At 36.5% G+C, this 21,134-nt stretch overlaps 2 protein-coding genes across 4 annotated transcripts in view; both read right to left on the bottom strand.

Annotated features, from left to right (window-relative positions):
* Positions 1-18,571, bottom strand: part of LOC109070278 (dedicator of cytokinesis protein 11-like) — a 67,298-nt gene extending 48,727 nt beyond the window's left edge. For all 3 annotated transcript variants that reach the window (XM_042759638.1, XM_042759637.1, XM_042759639.1), the window contains exons 1-15: positions 18,315-18,571; positions 13,107-13,223; positions 12,819-12,908; positions 12,587-12,669; positions 12,442-12,502; positions 10,212-10,307; positions 8,792-8,926; positions 8,231-8,405; positions 6,371-6,450; positions 5,402-5,485; positions 5,155-5,295; positions 3,368-3,604; positions 810-932; positions 413-495; positions 82-204 (exon numbers count right to left, since the gene is read on the bottom strand). In XM_042759638.1, coding sequence (XP_042615572.1) covers positions 82-204; positions 413-495; positions 810-932; positions 3,368-3,604; positions 5,155-5,295; positions 5,402-5,485; positions 6,371-6,450; positions 8,231-8,405; positions 8,792-8,926; positions 10,212-10,307; positions 12,442-12,502; positions 12,587-12,669; positions 12,819-12,908; positions 13,107-13,223; positions 18,315-18,416 — 1,730 coding nt within the window. In that variant the 5' untranslated portion in view covers positions 18,417-18,571. The remainder of the gene's footprint in view (positions 1-81; positions 205-412; positions 496-809; positions 933-3,367; positions 3,605-5,154; positions 5,296-5,401; positions 5,486-6,370; positions 6,451-8,230; positions 8,406-8,791; positions 8,927-10,211; positions 10,308-12,441; positions 12,503-12,586; positions 12,670-12,818; positions 12,909-13,106; positions 13,224-18,314) is intronic.
* Positions 18,572-19,963: 1,392 nt separating this feature from the next.
* Positions 19,964-21,134, bottom strand: part of LOC109093682 (netrin-4-like) — an 89,450-nt gene continuing 88,279 nt past the window's right edge. The window contains 1 exon segment of the mRNA XM_042761350.1: positions 19,964-20,211. Coding sequence (XP_042617284.1) covers positions 20,075-20,211 — 137 coding nt within the window. The 3' untranslated portion in view covers positions 19,964-20,074.

Below are 21,134 nucleotides of genomic sequence, written 5' to 3' on the forward strand. Positions count from 1 at the left end.
TCAAATTCAAAGTGACCATTTAGGGATACCTGGCATCAAAATATGGTGTATTAAGTCTAGTACACACACGTTGCCACTCACTTTTTGAGATCTGTCAGCAATTTGATAAGGTCTTCACTGGATATCTTGCTACTGTCTTGGCGGTAGAGCGGAGAGAACTTCCCCTCAATGTCTAAACTGCCTTGGGAGTCTTTGAACACCTGTCTGAAGACACAACACACATATCCTTGGCACCAGAAATGAACTTTAAAACTCTTACATATTACCTAAATTTTTACTAAAGTGATTTCCGAAGAGCACTGACTGTGACATTCCAGTTTGAAGGACACGTAATTCTATTTGATGTAGAACATATATCATTTAAGCTTTACTAGTCCATTAAGTGAATAAGGAGCGAGTTTCTGTGTCTTACTTGGCGGCCCAAGCGAAGGGCATCCGGTATTGTCCCAGCCGTTGGCAAGTCTGCTTGGCAGTCTTCAGGACTTTTGGTACTGTCTGAGAAACAGACACATAAAAAGGCATGGAAATATTCCACAGAGCATTCTGGAAAGCATTTAAATCTGAATTATCAAAAGACAATGCAGGTCAAAAACATTACAGTTGAATAAATACAACACATTTTTCATACTATCTTTATACAATACTTTTATTTTCCACATCAGACTGACATTTACAATGTTAAAATGTATCCTATAGAGTGCAGACAGCTTGTTGATGTTATGCAATGCTCTTTTTCTAGTAGAAAGATGTCATGCCTAAGAACTGTTTTCAGTTCTCTTGAAGCATGTGTGTGTTATTGAGCACCAGACCTTGCTGATGTCAGAGGTCTTAATGTAGGGCTCAGTGCAATGGGTGATGCCATTCTGTAAGACCTTCTCCACCCGGGCCAGCAGGAAGATGTCTGTGTTGGGGTTGGTAACGGAGAAAATACCCTGGACAACACAAAAGACACACTGTGGTTATAGAAATACTTAGAAGTAAACAGGAAAATTAAATAGTCTGACAGATCATTCAAGATTATCAAGGGTAAGTGTTTTGTTGGTTATGGAAATTCAATGTAATTTAAAAAAATAATAATTGGAATTAGGGCTGGGCGATATATCTAACGATATGATCATGCGCATCTAGTCAGTAAATCCCTTGGTTCCCTGATTAGCGCTAAATCGCCATCACCTGCTTTCAAATGGAGCGGCATTTAATAGACAGAGCCGTAGATCACTGACAAGCTACGCAATATCGCGTTGATTATCGAAGGCGATACATCTGCGATAATCAACGCGATATTGCGTAGCTTGTAAGTGATCTACGGCTCTGTCTATTAAATGCCGCTCCATTTGAAAGCAGGTGATGGCGATTTAGCGCTAATCAGGGAACCAGATTTACTGACTAGATGCGCATGATCATATCGTTAGATATATCGCCCAGCCCTAATTGGAATACAGTGGTTTAAATAGCTAGTTCCTTCATTTGCTGCAGGTTTGAACAACAACAGCTATAATTATTATTATTATTATGGTCATATTTCAGTTTTCACATAAATGAATGAATGAATAGACATACTTTTATTATTATTATTATTATTATTATTATTATATGAAAGCTACAGAGAAAGTGTACTGATTGTTTTTGAGAGAGTCTCTTAGGGCCACAGAACCAAATTTTAAATCGTAGGTTGCTAAGATGCCTCCTTTTAACCTCTGCAGACTTGTTCTATGCACTTTTACATAACCACTTCATGATCAAAAGAATCAAATTCAGAAAACCAAACTTCAACACACAGTTCAAGCCATTGGACAAGTTCTAGTGTCTCTTTCTCTCTCTAACACATCCAGCCCTCTCTTCTTCATGTCAGCTGCCCTGCGTGAAGTCAGTTCCAGTAAAGCCACGTCACGTCTCCCAGCTTGTCAGCACAGGCTTGAGACTGTCATGGCACTGGCTTTGATTTAGTGCATAGCGTTAGTGCTATGAAACAGTGCCGTGTTAAAACTTATAGCCGTTTCTGCCCTGGCCACACGCTTTGAACAGAACAGCAAGCTCAAACACATGAAAACACACACAGATAAGTAAGCCATGAGAGGATTAGTTAGATATAACAATGCGTGATTTATAACTGGAAAACTTCAATACCAGAGATAAAAAGGTGCATTTATTTAGCAGAGCTCTCCGTATCATCCTGCATTAAAAGGCATCAGGCCTGCAAAAGGTGACAGATGTAAATAATAAAACAAAAATGTGTCTTCAGTTGTGTACACTGAACTAATGAGGCATGAAAGTTCATATGCACATGATTTTACACGTGACTGTTATTGCAAAATGGACAAAGCTTTCAACAGAAGGCAGAAATAAAATGACGCAAGTCAGCCAAACAATAACTAGCTATATTCAGCCACCTGCAGCCTTGAAAACTGCATGGATGCGCAACATTCTGAAACCACATTGACTTCCCTCTCAGAAGCACAGCAGAAGCATCCTTTATTCAGCAGTGCTGGACAATGCTCTCCGAGGAGGGTTGCCAGTCATTTGAAGAAACATTCAGCAAAGTACAGATTTTAAAAGCTGACTAGAAAAAAAAACTAAAAGACCAGAAAGCTCTCTCTTGATTTTTAATGGTGCTTACTAATACTTTTCACTTAGTGGACCATAAAACAGACAAAAAAAATACCCAATTACTTCTTTTGAGGAAAAGAGCCATATCTATCGATATATGTATATATGTAAATAATATAATATATATATATATATATATATATATATATATATATATATATATATATATATATATATAATTTATATATTATTTCATTTTTTATTATTCATTTAAAAGTTTATTTTATTTTAAAAGTTTATATATATATATATTATATATACGTGTGTGTGTGTGTGTGTGTGTGTGTAAAAATAAAAAATAAGAAACAAAATGTATATTGTATTTTATATAAAGTAGAAAAAAACGTATTAAAATAACTGAAACTATTTCCAGGCACAAATGATACCTGTGACAGATGTGGTTTATCTCCAGCAGACCATGTTCATATGTTTTTTTTTCTTGCCCCAAATTAGTCAATTTCTGGTCATGTTTTTTAAATCATTGAATAATTCCCTCAATATCAGGTTAGAGCCTTGTCCACTGACATCCATCTTTGGGGTTCCTCGTACTTCAACTAGTCTTACTAAGAAAAACTCTGATGTTGTGGCTTTTGCCTCTCTCATAGCCCGTAGACGTATTCTATTACATTGGAAAAGCCCAAACGCTCCTCCCACTACTTCTAATTTTCTTGCAGCAGAGGCTTTTTCAATTAAGTTCAGAGAATATTTGTCTAGAAAGCTGTCCCCAAAGTGTTACCATGTCAGTATGATGAACTTTTACCTGAGTGGGGAAGCGTATAAGAGACTCCTTGACCCTCTGGAGAACCGGCAGACCGTGTCCGTTTACCCTGACTGTTTCATTTCCATCTCCTCCTTCTGGTTCTTTTGGCGTCCCAGAGGAACCTTCTTGAAGCATTTCCCTCACACAGGGTGGATTGAGGTCAACATGAAAGTCTGCAGAGATCTTACATCCTTTGGACAGATCAAACAACGCCAGGCTGATGAAGAACGGCTCTACCTGAGGAGAAACCACAAAGTGTGGAATGAATGAGGCTGATGAGTCTTGTACTTGTCATCTTTACTCCGGTAACTTAGATTCAAGCAAGCAATCTGTCTGAGCAGTACTACATGCTGTGAGGATCATATAATTTGGTTGATACAGATTATATTATTTAATGACATCAAATCAGATTCAAGCAAAAGACTGTACTTCTAGTGTTTACGTAACCACATCTCGGAGTGTAATTTCACTCCATTCGCATCAGTCATGTCTCTTTTAATCATTTAACAAAGTGTGGGAAAGTCAAGATGCATCTAAGGGAGCTGAAGTTTTCCAAACCCTGCTGATGAGCGCCAGCATTCCTTCCCTGGAGCCAATGAGAGTGCTTCACTGAGCGTGATCATATTCATTAATGTGTTCTGGATGAGTCCTCTGTCCTCATGCCAAAAATCTCTAATTCATCTCTCATTAAAAAAACTCCATGATATTCAACTATACTGACCCATAACTGCTGTTCTCTGATAGACAAAGCTAGATAATAATTGACACATTTATTATTTAATCTGGGACACAAAGAGAATTTATGGTTTTCATGTGATGTTCGTAGCTTAAGAAACACGTAATTCAAAAATACATTTATATTTTATTGCATAGGCCTATCCTCTGTACAGGACATTAGGATTAGGAAAATAAAGGCAAGACTACACTATAGCTAAGATTTCATTTTTCATTTACAAATACATTTTTAGGCTTTGAACTATATTTTCCTTTGACACTGGTATTGTAAAATGTAAAAAGATTTTTTTTTTTTTTTTTTTTTTTAGCATTTTAAATTTTTTCTTGACATTTTTAACATTTAATTTCATATAAAATATACAGATAAATTAGCAGTGCATGTATCTAAATGTTTTTCAGCACTTTCATACATTATTATTATTAATTGTATTTAAATAACTCACAAAATGTTTTGTTAACCACTAAAACTTGTTATACTTAAGATACATAATAATAATAATAATAATAATAATAATAATAATACAATTATAATATAATATTATATTATATATATTATTATTTTTTTAAATAAAAATTGTACTAAAATTAAAAAAAAAAAAAAACTTATCTTGAAAATCAGATACATGCAACTGATCTTTTAAAATAATATGCCTACAATTCTTTTTTTCTATAATTGTGACGTCAAACATATTTTAAAAAACAAGAAGAGGAAGTTTTCATGGCCAAAGCCCCAAACTCAAGTACAGGAAGTCTTTTTTAAGATATACAGTACCAGGACTCTCTATGTCTAAAACAACTTACATCTACAAAGGAAAATATGAATGGTGGAGTCCCATTAGGATAACTGAGCCCAAGTCTATAATTATTTTTTTGCTTAGAAAATAATAGGGATATTCTGCACTGGCTAATATTGTTCATGATTTCTCAAAGTCTAAACATTCTCACGTATCAAAGATCAACAGTAGCACCGGCAGCATCACAAGGAACGACGGGATCAACAAAAATGTGACACTGACAAAAAAGATAAAACGCATAGCTTAAGGTTTACTCACATTGGTTAGGATGCCATCATTCTTCTCACTGACACATCCTTGCAGGTTAAAGGTCAAGTCATGACAGCTAACCATGAATCTTCGGCCAAATCGCTCTTCAAATGGCTTTACATCAGGCTCAATGCCTGAGAAATCTAATCTCTGAAGAGGAAGGGAGAGATACAAATTATAAATTTTCCTCATTGCTTCACATAGGCAAAGAAAGACTGTCTTTCTAATAGCTGTACATTGGACATAATGGACTAACCTGCGTCTCAGGATCGAGGGTGAAGATCTTCTGTCGACCTTCATTCCTGCTCATTTTATTCAGCTGGTCGGTTTCTCTGGCATACTGGAGATAACAGGACAAAATACTGTTTGCGTTTGTAAAAGCATTTAAATAAACAGAACCCAAATTCACCAAAACATGTACTTTATCCCACTATGCACTGAACTTAGTTTGACCTTCTATTTCCAGTACAATGAATAAACCAGGAGCAAAATCAACTGCAATTTTTAATATCTTTCTTGACTTTTTTTTTTGATTGTCCTGTCATAATTTAAGACATTTAAGCACAAAAGTGGACTAAAAATGCAAAATATAATATTTAGTATTTTGTGTCGCCATGATGCAACATGATGAGATCATGTGACAACAATGAAGCATACTTCTGTTTTAAATGCATACTATTACATATTTCTGAGTTGTAAACGGTCATCAGTATATACTGCACAGTATGCAGAAGACAATATCCCAGTATTCTGAACTCAGCCACTTAAAGGTGCTGTATGTAAGATTTTGACTCTACTAAAGTATAAAAATACCATAATATGTTTGCATATATTTAAGAAACATGCTTAGTTAACATACTTGTTTATCTAAAAAACAATGCACACAAATGTGCGTTCTGGGCCGGAATGCCTGTCTTTGTTTTGGTTTTTGAAACCCGCCCACTGCCACTTTACCCAATTGTATCTCAGCACCCCGGGTTGCCAGTTGACGGAAAACACAACGTATTTCATTTCATTCATCATCAAGTGCGCTCGTTCCTGTTTGTGTCGTCAATCTGGCAACCTGCGTGTGCCTCAAGCCTGAGGAGGAGGGGCTGGGTGAACAAAACCCTCTCCAATATTTTGAATTTGGACTGCAATACCTAGTTCAACCAACCTAGTTCAAATGCACAAAGAAGCAATCAAAGCACTACAGTTAGCATTGAAATTATTTTGTGTCAAGTACCTTCATTAGCTCTGGATGAAGACTCCGCCCAAAGCTCTCTGCGATGTTCTCTGGTCTCCCCTGGCTACTGCTGTCATCATCTGTTTGGATGAGACAATTGTTAATCAAAAGGCAAACTGATTCATTCTAACTGAAGATGCATGCATAACAGACCAAGCGTTATGTCATTATGTAGTGTGTGAATAAGGGCTTATCTTAGACACCAAGCAGAACAATTAAAACGGTCTTTAGTCATGAATGCCTGGTACTTTTAAAAAGTAAAAGACAAAATCTCATATTTGCTGATTTGCTGATCAATGTGTTTGATATATTTGAAAGTCAAATGAGTTTCTAAACTGCTCCACTGGAACAGAAAGCAGTACCATTATCTGTAATGTGTGTATGTGTTAAATGGTGTTAAATGGTGTCAAATCGGGGACGGTAGGCGGAGCTTTCGGGGAAATCAGCTGCTCTCATTTATTCATGCAGACACAAGAGAAGGTGGGTTGCTAGAAAATGTATCTTCACATTGTGAAGTGGCAATTTAAATGGCTGCTTGGCTCTTATAATGTCACTTTCCATAAATAGGTTACACACTGGTCTGGTTTTCTCTCATTAGACAGATTTAAATAACTATTATCTAACACAGGACACAAAATATCTGCCTCTCTCCTTGCGCTAAAATGATGAAATTGACAACAACGTAATAATGCTATTATAATCTGTTCAACTGATATTCAATTCACTGCATTTTTGTTTTAAATTAATAACTTATTCTAATGACAATCGCCTACTTTTAATTTAGGCTAAATATGCATTTTTCTAAAGCACTTTTCATTGCTGATTCTGAACAAGAAAAAAAAAAGATTTTAGAATATTTTAGACTATTTTATACACCATTCAAGGAAAGTGCTTATACTCTCTAAACCTACAAGGCTTCCCAAGTAGGGACATGCAAAGAGGGCTATCACACATGTTAGGACAGTATGTTAACTTCAAGCAATGAAAACCAGAGTAGTTATGGTTATGTTTAATTCTTATGCTAACAGATATGGTTATGTTTAATTCTAATTCTACAGCCCACCTGGCAAAGAGCAGAATTTTTATCATAGAACAATAGCGTCATTTCATCAGAAATCTGAAATCTGCCTATTAGTCATTCCAAAAATTGAGAAGTTAGAGATTGGAAGGTCTTAAAAACAAATGCCACTACTGGCCAAAGTTTATATCATAGAATCACAGGGAGCTGTTTATCAGCGTCTTTATTGAACAGGCCAAAAGTAGCATTCCCTTCACAACTCCTCTATGTGAATACAGCCTCCCTAACCTTTTCAGTAATCTGTCAACACAAGAATATTTACTGAAGGCCCGAAAGACTGTATCCTATAATAAAATTTTTTTAAACAGAGTATAATACAGAGAACACATCAAGTTCAAGAGGTTTCAAAAAGCCCACAAAAGAAAAAAAATAAACTTTTTATATTTGGAAGTAGCAGAATGGGAACAATACATCTTTTTAGCAAGCAGCACGTTGCACCACATGCTTGTCGTTTGACTATTTTAATTAGGAAGAGGGTGGTAATGGTTCCCAGACAAAGAATAATTAAAAATTAAAAACTGCTTATTGTTGGTATTTTGGGAGGGACATCATGTCTTCTTTGATGATGATGCAATAAGTTTCATTACATCATTAAAGTGATGATGGTGGTCTCACGATAGATACGCTTAAAGGAATAGCTCATCAAAGAACAAAAACTCATGACGTTCTAAACGGGTAAAGTTTTATTTTATGGTTCAACACAACATGGGAAAGTCTGAAGCATCTTTACCTGTACTAATGTGGGTGTTTCCAGTATGCATGTGCGTGTGTGTGTTATTTACCCAGAGAACCTTCAGAAGGTTCTGCTCCGTTCCTCCTGTCATCCAACGCGCTCAGTAAGGCCTGTTTCAGCGTGTTCACCCACTCCTCCATCTCAGCCTCGCTGTCCGCCACCAGATAGTGACTGTCACGGTCCTGCATCTTCAGCTCAAAGCTGTTGCGCTTCATCTTAGGACACTGCAAGAAATCCGCTGTGTCAGTGTGTGGAGGAATTTAATGGTGTGACTTTAAAGAGCTGTTTGCGGTTACAATAAAAATGGGTGTTCAGCAAGGAAGACTCCTCTGGTTGTGTTACCGAGCCTGAGGGCTGCTACGTGCTGTTATTAAACTTCCTGAAATCCGTATCAAACCAAATTCAGATATTCTAGATATTTCCAAGTTGTAATATAAAATATCAATTTATAATTTATAATGCTCATTTCTAGCAACAAAAAAAGATTTATAATAACATTACATAATTAAACCTTGTTAATCAGGGTATGTTAACTATTGTACACCTTGATCACATGTTAATCTTTTACTGCAAATCTGAAAAAAATAAATAAATAAATAACAGTATGTACCGGAACTACTTCTATACAAGAGTCCAGATAGATGGAGCCTTTTGATTCTTTGTAGTTTTTCTCATCTTTGTATGAATTCAGTATGTAGGAGCCATCAGGGAGCTGAGACAGGTAGAAATATCTCCTCTTGAACACCTGTGCAGAACAAAAGAATGTGTGTGAAACAAAAAGAGCCAGAAATACTCTGATATGTTTATAGCTCCTAACTAAACTGCTCAAAAATTTGGATTTGGTCAGATTTTTCTTATGCTCTCAATGCTGCATTTACCTGATCAAGAATACAGTAAAAACTGTAATGTGTGTGAAATAATAACAATTTAAAAGAACTATTCTGTAGAATCCTTGATTCTGATTGGTCTGTCGCAACATTCCAAGGTATGTTACATTTACTTTTATGCATTTAGCAGATGCTTTTATCCAAAGGCTATAAAATTTTTTAACAGTATGTTATATGTATAGCATGTATAGTATGTTATTCTTTGATAACAACTGATAAAAGCTGATAACACAGGCTCATCCGGGTAATTGAAGTCTGCGCTATACTCTTGCTAGAAACTATTTTTCTTTGTGGAAGCTTTGTGTTTGTTTAGCTAATAAAATATTAAAACTCAATTCAATATTATGTGTACAATTATTTAATTATGTCATCCTGGTATCGCGGACTCGCTCTCGTTTCATACAAATGCAGCTGCTGTAATTTTGCAACGATTGTTTTGTAGACTGTAATGGATTATTAGATATCTAACAAACTGGTAAGATTTTAAAACATTTTCGTCTTAAATCTTTTATTGCCATAATTATTTATTTGGTGAAATGTTGTGTAATAAGTGGTTTGACTGCATCGTATCCCTTAAATGTCCATCTAGCTTAAACTTGCCACTTGCTTGCAACTGCTGTGTTCACGGAAGCTTTGCGTTCAAATATTTCAACTCAAATCAATATTTTGTGTCTAATTATTTGCTTATGTGGCAAGTAGCCGTGTAATAAGCGGGATAATGTATATCCAGCCGGTTTGACACCGGTCCTGATCACCCTGTCAGGGGTTATTCTGCGATAACAGCTGGCTGGATGTACATTATCCCTTACATGTACTCCTGTGATGTGATTAGTAATAGTACACAAAAGGATTTTTTGACCTCCTGACTAATGAGCGATGGGATTGAGCAAGTCATATAATGTACCATATACTGTAACCTTTATGCAAATACTTGCTAGACATCATTTAGCACAGCACTTTGTTAACAGCGTGTGTTTGTGTATGAACATTAGTGCATGTAATTGACATTTCTGATGTACTACAGGCCTCTCCAACAAAGGGTCTTCAAACTGCATTGATCAGCAGATGTACAGTATATTAAGTAACAATGACTGCTGTAGTAGATGTTTTTTTTTTAAAAGGTGCAGCGATGATTCCACTAACCTTCATGGAGACAGACAGACTGCTGTTGTTGTTGGCCCTCTGCAGCCAGCCCTGCTTCATTACACCTCCTCTCTGAGAGCAAAGAGATGATGAATCCTGAAACACACACACACACACACACACACACACACACACACACACACACACACACACACACACACACACACACACACACACACACACACACACACACACACACACACACAGAGTAAGAACTAATGAAGCAGATAGACTGATCTGAATACAAAGACTCAGATCAATTCATTTCTACACATGCAACCTTCTCTGACTTAAAGATCAAATGCTCTGAAACAAATATGAACACTGTGCGTTCTGGTTTTACAAACATTCATGCAAATAAGCCACTTATCCCTCACATAGTAACTCAACATCACACACACATTAACACAATACAATAATGCACTTACAAACACAGCTTATAAATGCTTTAAAAATGCTATACATATAACAGTAATAGTAATATATTCATGAAAGGCAGAATGAGGTTGGGGGTTTTTTACTTACAGTGACTATAAATGTGTGCATGTCTGTGTGTGTGTGTGGGTGTGTGTGTGTGTTTCTAATTTAATTGAAGTGGCCTGGTGTGTCCTTTATGAATGTGCTTTTCTCTAGCTCTCCACTGTAATATAATTGTCCAAATGCCCTTCTCCCCTCTTTCCTCCAGCATTTCTCATTCCCTTCCTCTCTTTCTGTTCCTAACAGTTCCTCTGAGACTGATCAATTGCCTGCACACTGCTCTCCCTTCACTCAGCAAACTGATTAAATTAAATGACCATGATAGAGCTAACATGATATATACGTACACTACCGTAATGTTCAAAAGTTTGGGGTCGGAAAGAGTTTTTTTGAGGTTTAAAAATAAAGTCTCTTATATCCTCCAAGGCTGCATTTATTACAGTAAATTATATACAGTAAAAAAGTAATAACTAATAAAAGTTATACCTTTTTATTATTTTAATATATTTTAAAATAATTTATTCCTGTGATGATCCTTCAGAAATCATTTTAATATGCTGATTTGGTGCTCAAGAAACATTTCTTATTCTTATAAATGTTGGAAACAATTCATATTTTTGTGTAAACCAGGAAAACCATTTTCAGAAAAATATATTTTTCATGATTCTTTGATGAATAGAAAGTTCAAAAGAACAGCATCATTTGAAAAAGAAAAAAAAATTGTAATAATACTACTAATAATAATAATAAAAGTATTTTTATGAATTAATATTAATAAATAATAATAATAATAATAACAATTACTTGCCCCAAACTTTTTTCAGCTTTAAAACATATTTTATATTTAAAAGATATAATATATTTTGTGTTCCACAGAAGAAATGAATGCATCCAGGTTTGGAAAGACATATAGGTGAGTATATCTGAAATTTACGACTGAACAAGAAACTGAATTCATTCTCATATAATGCCCTTATTATTGTGTACATCTTGGCTTCACTCGCCTCCCTCTTTAACCAAAAAAAGTTATTTTAGGTATTCAGAATTAGAACTCCACTAAGTGAATTGTAATGAAAAAGACTAGACTATCCATGTCTAAACATGTACATACACATAGACTCACACACACACACACACACACACACACACACACACACACACACACACACACAGGGTGGAGAAGCAATCTCTTTGCCCTGTAATCACCACTCCTTACATCTAATTTTATCAAGATCTGCTGGACACTTCAGTGTGTGTCTATTAATAGACCATGAGGGTCAGGTTCCATGTAATATGCCTCTCTGCTGACCTGCTAGCCTTCATCTCTACATCTGATTATGAGCTCACAGAAGCCTCACAACATTTGCAGTGCTGTCTGGGAAGAACAACTATATCTATAATGTCAAAAAGAGGTGTAGCACAATACAACAAGATGCGTTGCCACTTAAGACTACTGGTGGATGTGAGTGATTAAGCTGGGACACTAACACTCAAGTATCTAATCAGAAGTGACAGCAATAATTGATTATGAAAACTGAATAAATGTGTGACTTTAACTCCAAAGCATTTTACGCAAATCAAAAATCTTTCTTTTTGTTCAGTTTGTTTTGACACTGCAAATAAGGACAGAAAAGCTTTTTAAAAGAGAGAGAGAGAGAGAGAGAGAGAGAGAGAGAGAGAGATGAGAGAATATATTGAGACAGTGTGATATTCTACACTCTGTTTTCCATCTGCAAACATTAATGTCTCTTACCTCCTCCCCCTCATCCACCTCAAACACTTGGTTGGGAAGCTTTTCTGTCTTTATGCCTTTACTGCAAGACAGAAAAAGTAACTTATGCCAAACTTTGGAAATAACACTGCAAAAGCTTTGGCAAAATATGCAAACTTTGACATACCAGGGCAGCGTCCGGAAGTCTCCAGAGAAGGCCTCGTAATTATAGTTGATGACATGCCAGTTGGTGTTGTACATCTTAATGCACTGCCAAAGAGCGTAAGCATTGCTCAGTTACTCAATCGCATGAGCAGAAACGCATCAAAATATGCAAAAGAGGAAAATGTGATCTCATATTTTATTAGTCTGGAAAGCTGCAGTCTTCACTCTTATTCTGGCATTGAGAGGTTCTTTACCTCTTTGGCAAACTGGCTTTTTGCTTCGTTCTCGGCATTTTGAGGAACTGAAGGAACAATGGTCCTCCTTTGACGTTGAATCTGTGCTTCCTAGAGAGCCAAATAGACAAGACAAGACAAGACAGAGATAGATAGATAGATAGATAGATAGATACACAGAACAACAGATAGAATAGTAGACAGACAGATGAAAATTAGATTCATATGGTAGCTGCACAAGGATGAGGACTAAGTTTGAAAAAGAGTCAGAGAATAAACGTCAGGAAATGTGCTTGTGAAATGACTCACTGATACATCATCAGGTGGCCACACCAGCAGGTCTCTCTGTGGATCACTGTGGATCTGAGCTTTCCTCTGAGACACCACATTCTCATAGTCCAGTGGCTCGATGATCTTCGGCTGCTCCTGCAAACACACAGGATTGATCAATGAATTCACACACAGCTGCCCTCAAAGGGCCTGTGATCATGTCTGGAGTCAATGTGTGCGTCCCTCTTTATTGCTGCTATTAAACACACTAAAGCACTGCACATCGTTATTATTCAGATCTGCTTTATCTGTTGTGGTTGTTAGTGTAGCTTACAGATTTGACAGCTTTGCCTGTGAATTTATTAGTTCACTTCCACTCTAACAATCTTTCTACAAAGCAAAAATCTGCCACAGGATTTCTGATTTCTTATTTTTAATGCTTTTGAGTTTGGGTTGAAAGTTTTTTCTCTTTTCAAGTTCCTTCTAAAAGAGAATCACGGGTTAAAGCTTAAACACACACTCCTGACTCAGCTGATGTCATGCGCTGATACTCATAAAGAGTTTAGCCCAAGCCACGGAAGAGAAAGTGTTTTCACCAAAACAAACCACAGTGGGATGGACAGAAGACAAGGGCAGTGGACTATATTCATCCTTTGCACTCTTTCACCCATGTTGCACAGAATGGGAATTGCCAAACAGAGGACATTTCAGATGACTTGCCAGCAACTAGTGTTAGGAAACTTTTATGGCTTTAACCTTCTGCTGGAAATAAACTATGAGCAGTTAGAGATATTAAGAGAGGAAGTTTATAGTTTCATAACTACATAAGGTTTAATCAGAAATGGGCAGTCTGTATCTTCTGTCCAAAGTTCGAGGCTAACCTTGATAACCTTGAAAAATGATTGAAACTGAACTTTAAAAGTAGTGAATGATGACTTCAATTCATCTGTTGTTTGTCACATAAAACTATTGAAGATCTGCTAAATAACATGTCATGAGGACAAATTCTATGGTGCTTTTTTGTCCTGCAGGTTAAAAGTCATAGAAGGTCATGCAGGTTAAGAATAAAATGAGGGTGAATAAATAACGTCATAATGTTTGTATTTCAGTGAATTAACCCATGTACAATACAAACAGGCCCAGACCATACTACAGTTAGACAAGTGCCGGTATTCGGTAATGCGATATATCGCGGTGATGAATATGCACGATATTGTTATTGTGGACACTTCTAAATACCGTGAATAATTATATATTACAAATTATTCCGAATTTGGAATGCATTTTAAGAATACGTTTCCCATCAACTGGTCAAAATGCACAACACCGCTTTATGCTGCTTGAAAGATATGTTTGTATATTATGTATTACAAGCACGCATAAGAAGCACATGGGGGAACACGTGAGAGATGCGCTGAATGAAAGCACATAGACTCTCTGACAGCAGATGGCGCTAAACTGCAGAAAATGCAGCCCTTACTCTGGAAATCCCATAAATACAGCAGCTGCTACTTTCTAAAACATAATTAAATCATTTAAAATAGGCATTCAGATTTGTGGATTCGCTATGGTTGTTTTTAATATATATAAAAATATAATTTATTCCTGTGATGGCAAAGCATTATTACTTCAGTCTTAATTGTCAAGTGTTACTTGATAATTCTTTATTATTTGTTGTTTTGTTTTTTGGTAATAATTTATTATTTCTTATATGAACTTTAAACATTTTTGTGGAATTTATTTAAAATATATATACACACACACACACACATATATATACATATACACATACATACATACTTATATACATATATATATATATAATATATATATATATATATATATTATATATATATATATATATAGTAACAATGTAAAAAGTCTTGACTGTCGCTTTTAGTCAATGCATCCATGCTGAATAAAAGTACTGATTTATTTAAAAAAAAAAGTCCCCAATTCATATTGCAATATAGATTTTGCTTTTATAATACAGTGTATCTTGCTTGAGAGGGGGAAGTAACAGCATAAATATATTTAGACAAAATCTCTCATACATCAGTGCTTCCTGTGTCTCTCAAGCACATATGCATGAGCTAACAACCAATGCAAGTGTTTCAGCAGCAACTTCCTGTCATGTGTCACACCACATAGAGGCAAAAAACCACAGTCACCCCAGCTACCATGACAACATAGCATGTGTTTCAGCTCAGTTCTGCTGGCATGTGGCTGCTTTCTATCTCAACTGCCCTTTCAAACCAAATTATACCAACTTCCCCAATCCAAGTCCTGTCCTTCATCACTATAGCCAGGTGTTAAAATCTCAGGGCCAAGATTAAGCTACCATACCACTGTAGGACCAGTTTCCTACAGCCAAAAAAACCCAACCTCTGCAAAAAAAAAACCCACTAGGCCTCATATCGTTTCTAAAAAGGACCATCAACATCAACCCTGTTGAGGACAGAGAGGAACTGAAAAAAAGAAGACTCACAGGCCAACAACCACAGCCTGAGGTAAAGGGAAACATGAGCCAATTTACCGCTCGCTCACAAGCCGATGGGCGTTGGCGCCACGCGCGTTTCAGTCATGTTATTTCCGTATGAACGCAACATGAAAATGTGAAGGACGACAAAGTGGGCGACTTAAAGTTGTACAGAAACAGTGACTGAAGCACATCTCTAGAGTGATTAAAATAATTTCCAGATGTGAGTCTTTGGCGAAGCAGACAGCAAGAGCTCCTCAGCTGATTCGCATTTGGCCACTGTGTGTAAACACATACGCCAACATCTGAGCTGAACGACCACGGCTTCCGTCAGAACCTCTGCGCTGCTATGCGAACATAGATCTGATCGCTTTTTGTATCATTACAAGGCTTTTGAAAAGCTTATCTTGGCTTGTAAATCTTGTGGACGATCACACGCTCTGTGGATCAGTGAGCATTCAAGGCCCACCATTTGAAAAGCATCTTAAATATATATATATATCCAGGGACTTCTGTGTAGAATACACATCGTAAAATATTGTGAGTACACATAGTAAAACACAACTTTCTGCAGCTTGACCACAGCTGTCCTATATTTAAAGTCAATATGAGTTGTTATTTGCTAAAATGGTGTCTAAGCAGCTATTTATAGTTTGCATTATCAAATGGAAATGGAAAGTCATTTCGGAGGAGACAATATGTTAAGACAATATGTTTAGAATGTAAAGACAAAGTCATTTTTTTTTCTTTGAAATAATTTGCACTAATGAGTCCCTTACAATAAGATGCATTTATAAAGTACAAATGTGCATTTATGAAGTAAACGGGGTCAGTTTGGGCTTTAAAGAGTTTAACAGCCATCAATACAGTGCTACAGTAATGATCCTAAAACTCAGAAATGAGTCTATGGGTTATACGAATGGGCTTCAGGTTTAAGGCATAAAATAAGGTCTGTGGTTAACACAAGTTCTACTTCATAAAATACATCAATAATATCACTCAGATTTTTACGTGTCTTAATAAAAGGTGGTTGCTAAACATTGACTAAATGAGTAGAGGCTGTCAGGGACATTGAACATCATCACACAGAGCGAGAAAATTCATGTATTTACTGGTCCACTTTTACTGCCTCATTGTGTTTATACTTGCGCTCTTGCAAACAATACTAACTCCCACTTTCCAACTAGTGATGATCCTGAAGTCGGTTTATAGCCTTCCTTTAGCTTTTTACTACCGTTTTAGACTTCAAAATTCACGATAGCTGTGTTCATTTGTGAAGATTATCATTGATCACAGTGCTTGTTTTCTGCAATTATCCGACAGTCAATGGAAAAGTCCAATTAGCTTTTTGTCGAGGCAACCAGGGTTATGCAAACTCTCATGTTGGCCCACAAAAGATGTCATCCTTGCATCACTCTAAAATGTTCATAAGGTTCACTTTTATATAATATTAACATATTAACATATTCTTTTGGAAAAACAGAGCAAAAATCTTGGTGACATCCTGCACTACACACATCATCCAATCAAATGATTTCTTGAATAAGAATGTCCCTCCCTTTAATACTACTTGACACTGACTAGGCTGCTTACAGAAATAAGGGATGAGGCCTTCAGTATATCCCACCAAAACTTCCAGGAAGACAAAATACAGCGCTCAGCGCTCATAAATCAATTCCATTGGGTAACACAATAATTAACACCATCACCAATAATAACAAAAAAGGTCACTCATATCATCATTTTGGCCAAATTTGTGCAATTGCACAATATGCATAAGAGGAAAAGAGGAGGTAATATTGGAGAAATTTGTTTTATTGAGCAATTGCAGAGGAAACAGGAAGTATAGCTGAGCAGCCTGAAGGTATTCTCAAGGGAAACACAGCAGATCTGCAATCTCCATAGTGTGCCATTTGTTGTCTGTCTCCCTGGAAACAACAATCAAACTGATAGAAAAAGCACTTATAGAAAATCTCAGCCTCATGACACATGTCTGGCTAAAAATTTAATTTCTCAGCACTAAGCATTCATAAGAGGCATCAGTAGTGCTGAGAAATTACATCCTCCCTAAAACATGAATGCCACTTTTCTGTTCTCCAGCTCTGATAATGCATTTCTCAACGGTTCAATAAAGGCAAAAAGAAAGCATGGGCTCTGCTCTTGGACTGGTGCACGAGCACATGCACATGACTCTTTACACAAAGGCATAAGGATGCACCATGTGGTTCCAGAAGGAGCTACAGGACAATGTCTTTCCTATTAGGGAACGGCCAGGATCGCCTAAATGCAGGCTTTTTTGTTGAGTAGATTCCTATTTGTCTATTTAAATCAATGCATGTGTCAGTGTTTATATGCAGAAGGTTTCAGCTGCTGTCTATGTGATGTGTAAGACAGATGTTGAAGCTGTGCGGGTGTAGTTGCCTGGAAAGCACAAGACGTTATGCCTCAGCAGTCTGGCACGTGTTTCAATAATAATTACAACGCCGTTTGCAAGAAACAAAAATGACTATAACCAATACCTGACAGCTTATATACATATACGAGGTCTAAAACCAATACCTGGCAGTTTATATTCATATACGAGGTCTAATCATAAACAAAAACTGTATTGAAATCTAGTGAGCTGCCTACCTAGACAGAATGCACAAGCCTGTGATGTCAAAAAAAACGCCACCTAGCTAGGTAGCTCACTACGTGTTGAAGTGAGACACAACCTTACAGATGCACTGCCCAGAGAGAGAGAGACGGAACGCGTTTGAGTTACTAACCACAGCAATGGACGTCCTCACCGCCTCCGACACACTCTGTCTGAGCTCCGCAGCCGTTCCAGGTTTGCTCAACCTTTTTGTGAATTTTCTCACTTCGGACATTTTTTTCCCTCTTTAGTTTGACTGCAAAAGAAATTCCATCAAAGTCCTCATTAGGTGAAGCGACATCTCGGAACGCCAATCTGCGCGTCTGACAGAGGCGCGGATGCTTAGCGGGCGGGGCCTCGTGGACCAGCGTTAGCTCCGCCCATCAACAGCGGTTGCCTGATATGGACCTTCTTCACATTTCCGGGTTTCTCAGCAGGCGGATGTCGTCATAGTTGGGTTAACTTAAAGAGCAGTGAATGGGAGAGTACCACAAATATATATATATATTATATATATAATATATATATATATATATATATAATATATATATATATATATATATATATATTGCATTCCCATTTGCTCAAATAATAAAAGAAAAACTCCACGATATTGTTGTCGTGACTTTCAATTAAAGAAAAAAAAAACTGAGAGTGACTGATAACGGCAGTCAGTAGCGAGAATGATGTCAAATTTACTGTCCCTGCCACAGACGCTGCATTAGAAACAACCTCGCATTAGAGGTAACTGTTTTTATTTTTATTTTTTTGTAATTTGATGCAAAGGTAATATGATACAAAGAATAGTGCTATAAATGTACATACATAAAAAAATGCAAATATGAAACACTTTCGAGGATTTAAGATGCTCCGTCATCACAGTTTTGTGAAAAGGGTCCACTGAGCAATCCCTGGTTTTGAATTATTAATTTCAAAAGTTATAGTTTCGTATTTTTGATTTAGAGAGATTATAGATTATCTTAATTTTATTCTAATGTTTAGATAAATAATGCGGGTTGGTAAATAAAATAGTGATTTTTCATTGCGGTCTTTAAGCAACAAAGTCAAAGTCTAGATTTTAGCCTTATTTTTGTACTTTTTTTTTTTTTTAAGCTAGCCTGGGTTTTACCAATTCTTTCAACAATAAAAAGGCATTTTTAATACCTGAATTACGTGTTCTTTTGATTATGAATATGCATTATGATCATTAAAAATGATCATAGACTGACACCTTGTGGTTTTGGCTGGTATTAAAATGCATACATTAATGCCACAAACAAAAGAAAAGGCATATCAATCATATAAGATTGTTTTTAGGTTTAAAATGGTGACATACCCATAAGAAATGATATTGCATAAATGCATTGTATTTTCATGTGTACAAAATGCATGCTATATACAGGGTTAGTTATACATATAAAAAAAACTATATATATATATATATACACACACACACACACACACACACACACACACACACATATATATATTTTACACTCTGTACAGTCCTAGTATTCATCTGCAGCTAGCAAATACATCCACACAGCTGGTTTTAAAGCAGTGGCTCTCAACCTCAAAACTTAATAGCTCTTAAAATGATATCAATGTAATTATATTCACATAATCCCAAATAAAATAACATTAAACTGCCATATTCATAAGTTAATTTATTATTAACTTTCATTTGTTATTAACAGAAGTACCAGAGAGGTACATATCAACTTAGGAGGCCTTCAAATATGGGGGGCCTCAGAGTCAAAAAACAAGGTTAAGTACCACCGTTCTAAACATTAGTATGATTCAGAACATGAAGCATGATCACAATAAAACAAAGGCTAAGATGACGTGTGCCATGAAAGATGTATTTTAAACATCTCTGTGTCTCTAGGTCTTTCAGCTACATTGGGTTTTCAGAAGCTGATGAAATTTTCGGCTCAAGCTGGGCCTCCATGGCTTCACGATACTCTTCATATTAACCATAGGACGACCTTTTTTCACATCCTCGTGTCCAACTACAAGATATTCCATTCCTACAGCAAGAGAAAAACAGTCCTATCTGTCAGGGTTACTGAGGGAGAGGACCCAAATGCAGATTGAACAGGGGACGTTTATTGACAAATAAGACAAGCACGATAGGAGGGAGTGGCTTGAACAGTCCAGACAGTAGGAAGAGAAAGCGTACAACAGTGAAGTAGGCAGATGGGGGGATGACCGCCGAGGAGGGCCCTGGGTGCCAACCGAACGCAGGACAGTAGAGGAGGCTGTGCTAGAGACCAGACCACAGCACCAGGAACCAAGGGCACTTGGCTATGGATGGTGAAGCCCACACACGGTCAGACCTCCAGGCAGGGAGACCCAGTGGCCAGGGAGAAAGCAGGAGGCAAGACAGGATGAACAGACAGAACTCACAAAACACTAGAACAAGACTCAAGACAACAAGAGAACAAAAATAGTAATAGTAATAGTAATAATAATAATAATAATAATAATAATAATAATAATAATAATAATTCAAAACAAGAGCAAAAAGTCAGACAAGAATGCTATGACCTAGAAACAAGATAAAAGGGGAGCTAGAGAAATAACCAAAGCTGACTTACCAAAAGTAAATTAAAAGGTAAAGAAACAAATAACAAATAAAGGTTCTAGAAATAACTGGAAAGACTAAATCAAGAAACTCAAACTCAACAACAAAAAACAAGTCACACTCAAAAACAAATCAAACTCATGAGAAACTAAAATAGAGATCCAAACAAAAAGAAAAACTGAAACTGGACTAAACCGTGGACCAGATAAACTTAAACTAATAAATACCAGACTTTAACAGACAAAGAAAATCTCGATTAGTAAAAGATCAGCTAGCAAGCTAAGCAAACACTAACTCACACACAGCAAAAACGAAACCAGCAAACACGTGAGGGAAATTAGCACAATAAATAGTTAGGAAAGCACA

Source organism: Cyprinus carpio, chromosome A7 (assembly GCF_018340385.1).
Source record: "Cyprinus carpio isolate SPL01 chromosome A7, ASM1834038v1, whole genome shotgun sequence".
NCBI lineage: Eukaryota > Metazoa > Chordata > Actinopteri > Cypriniformes > Cyprinidae > Cyprinus > Cyprinus carpio.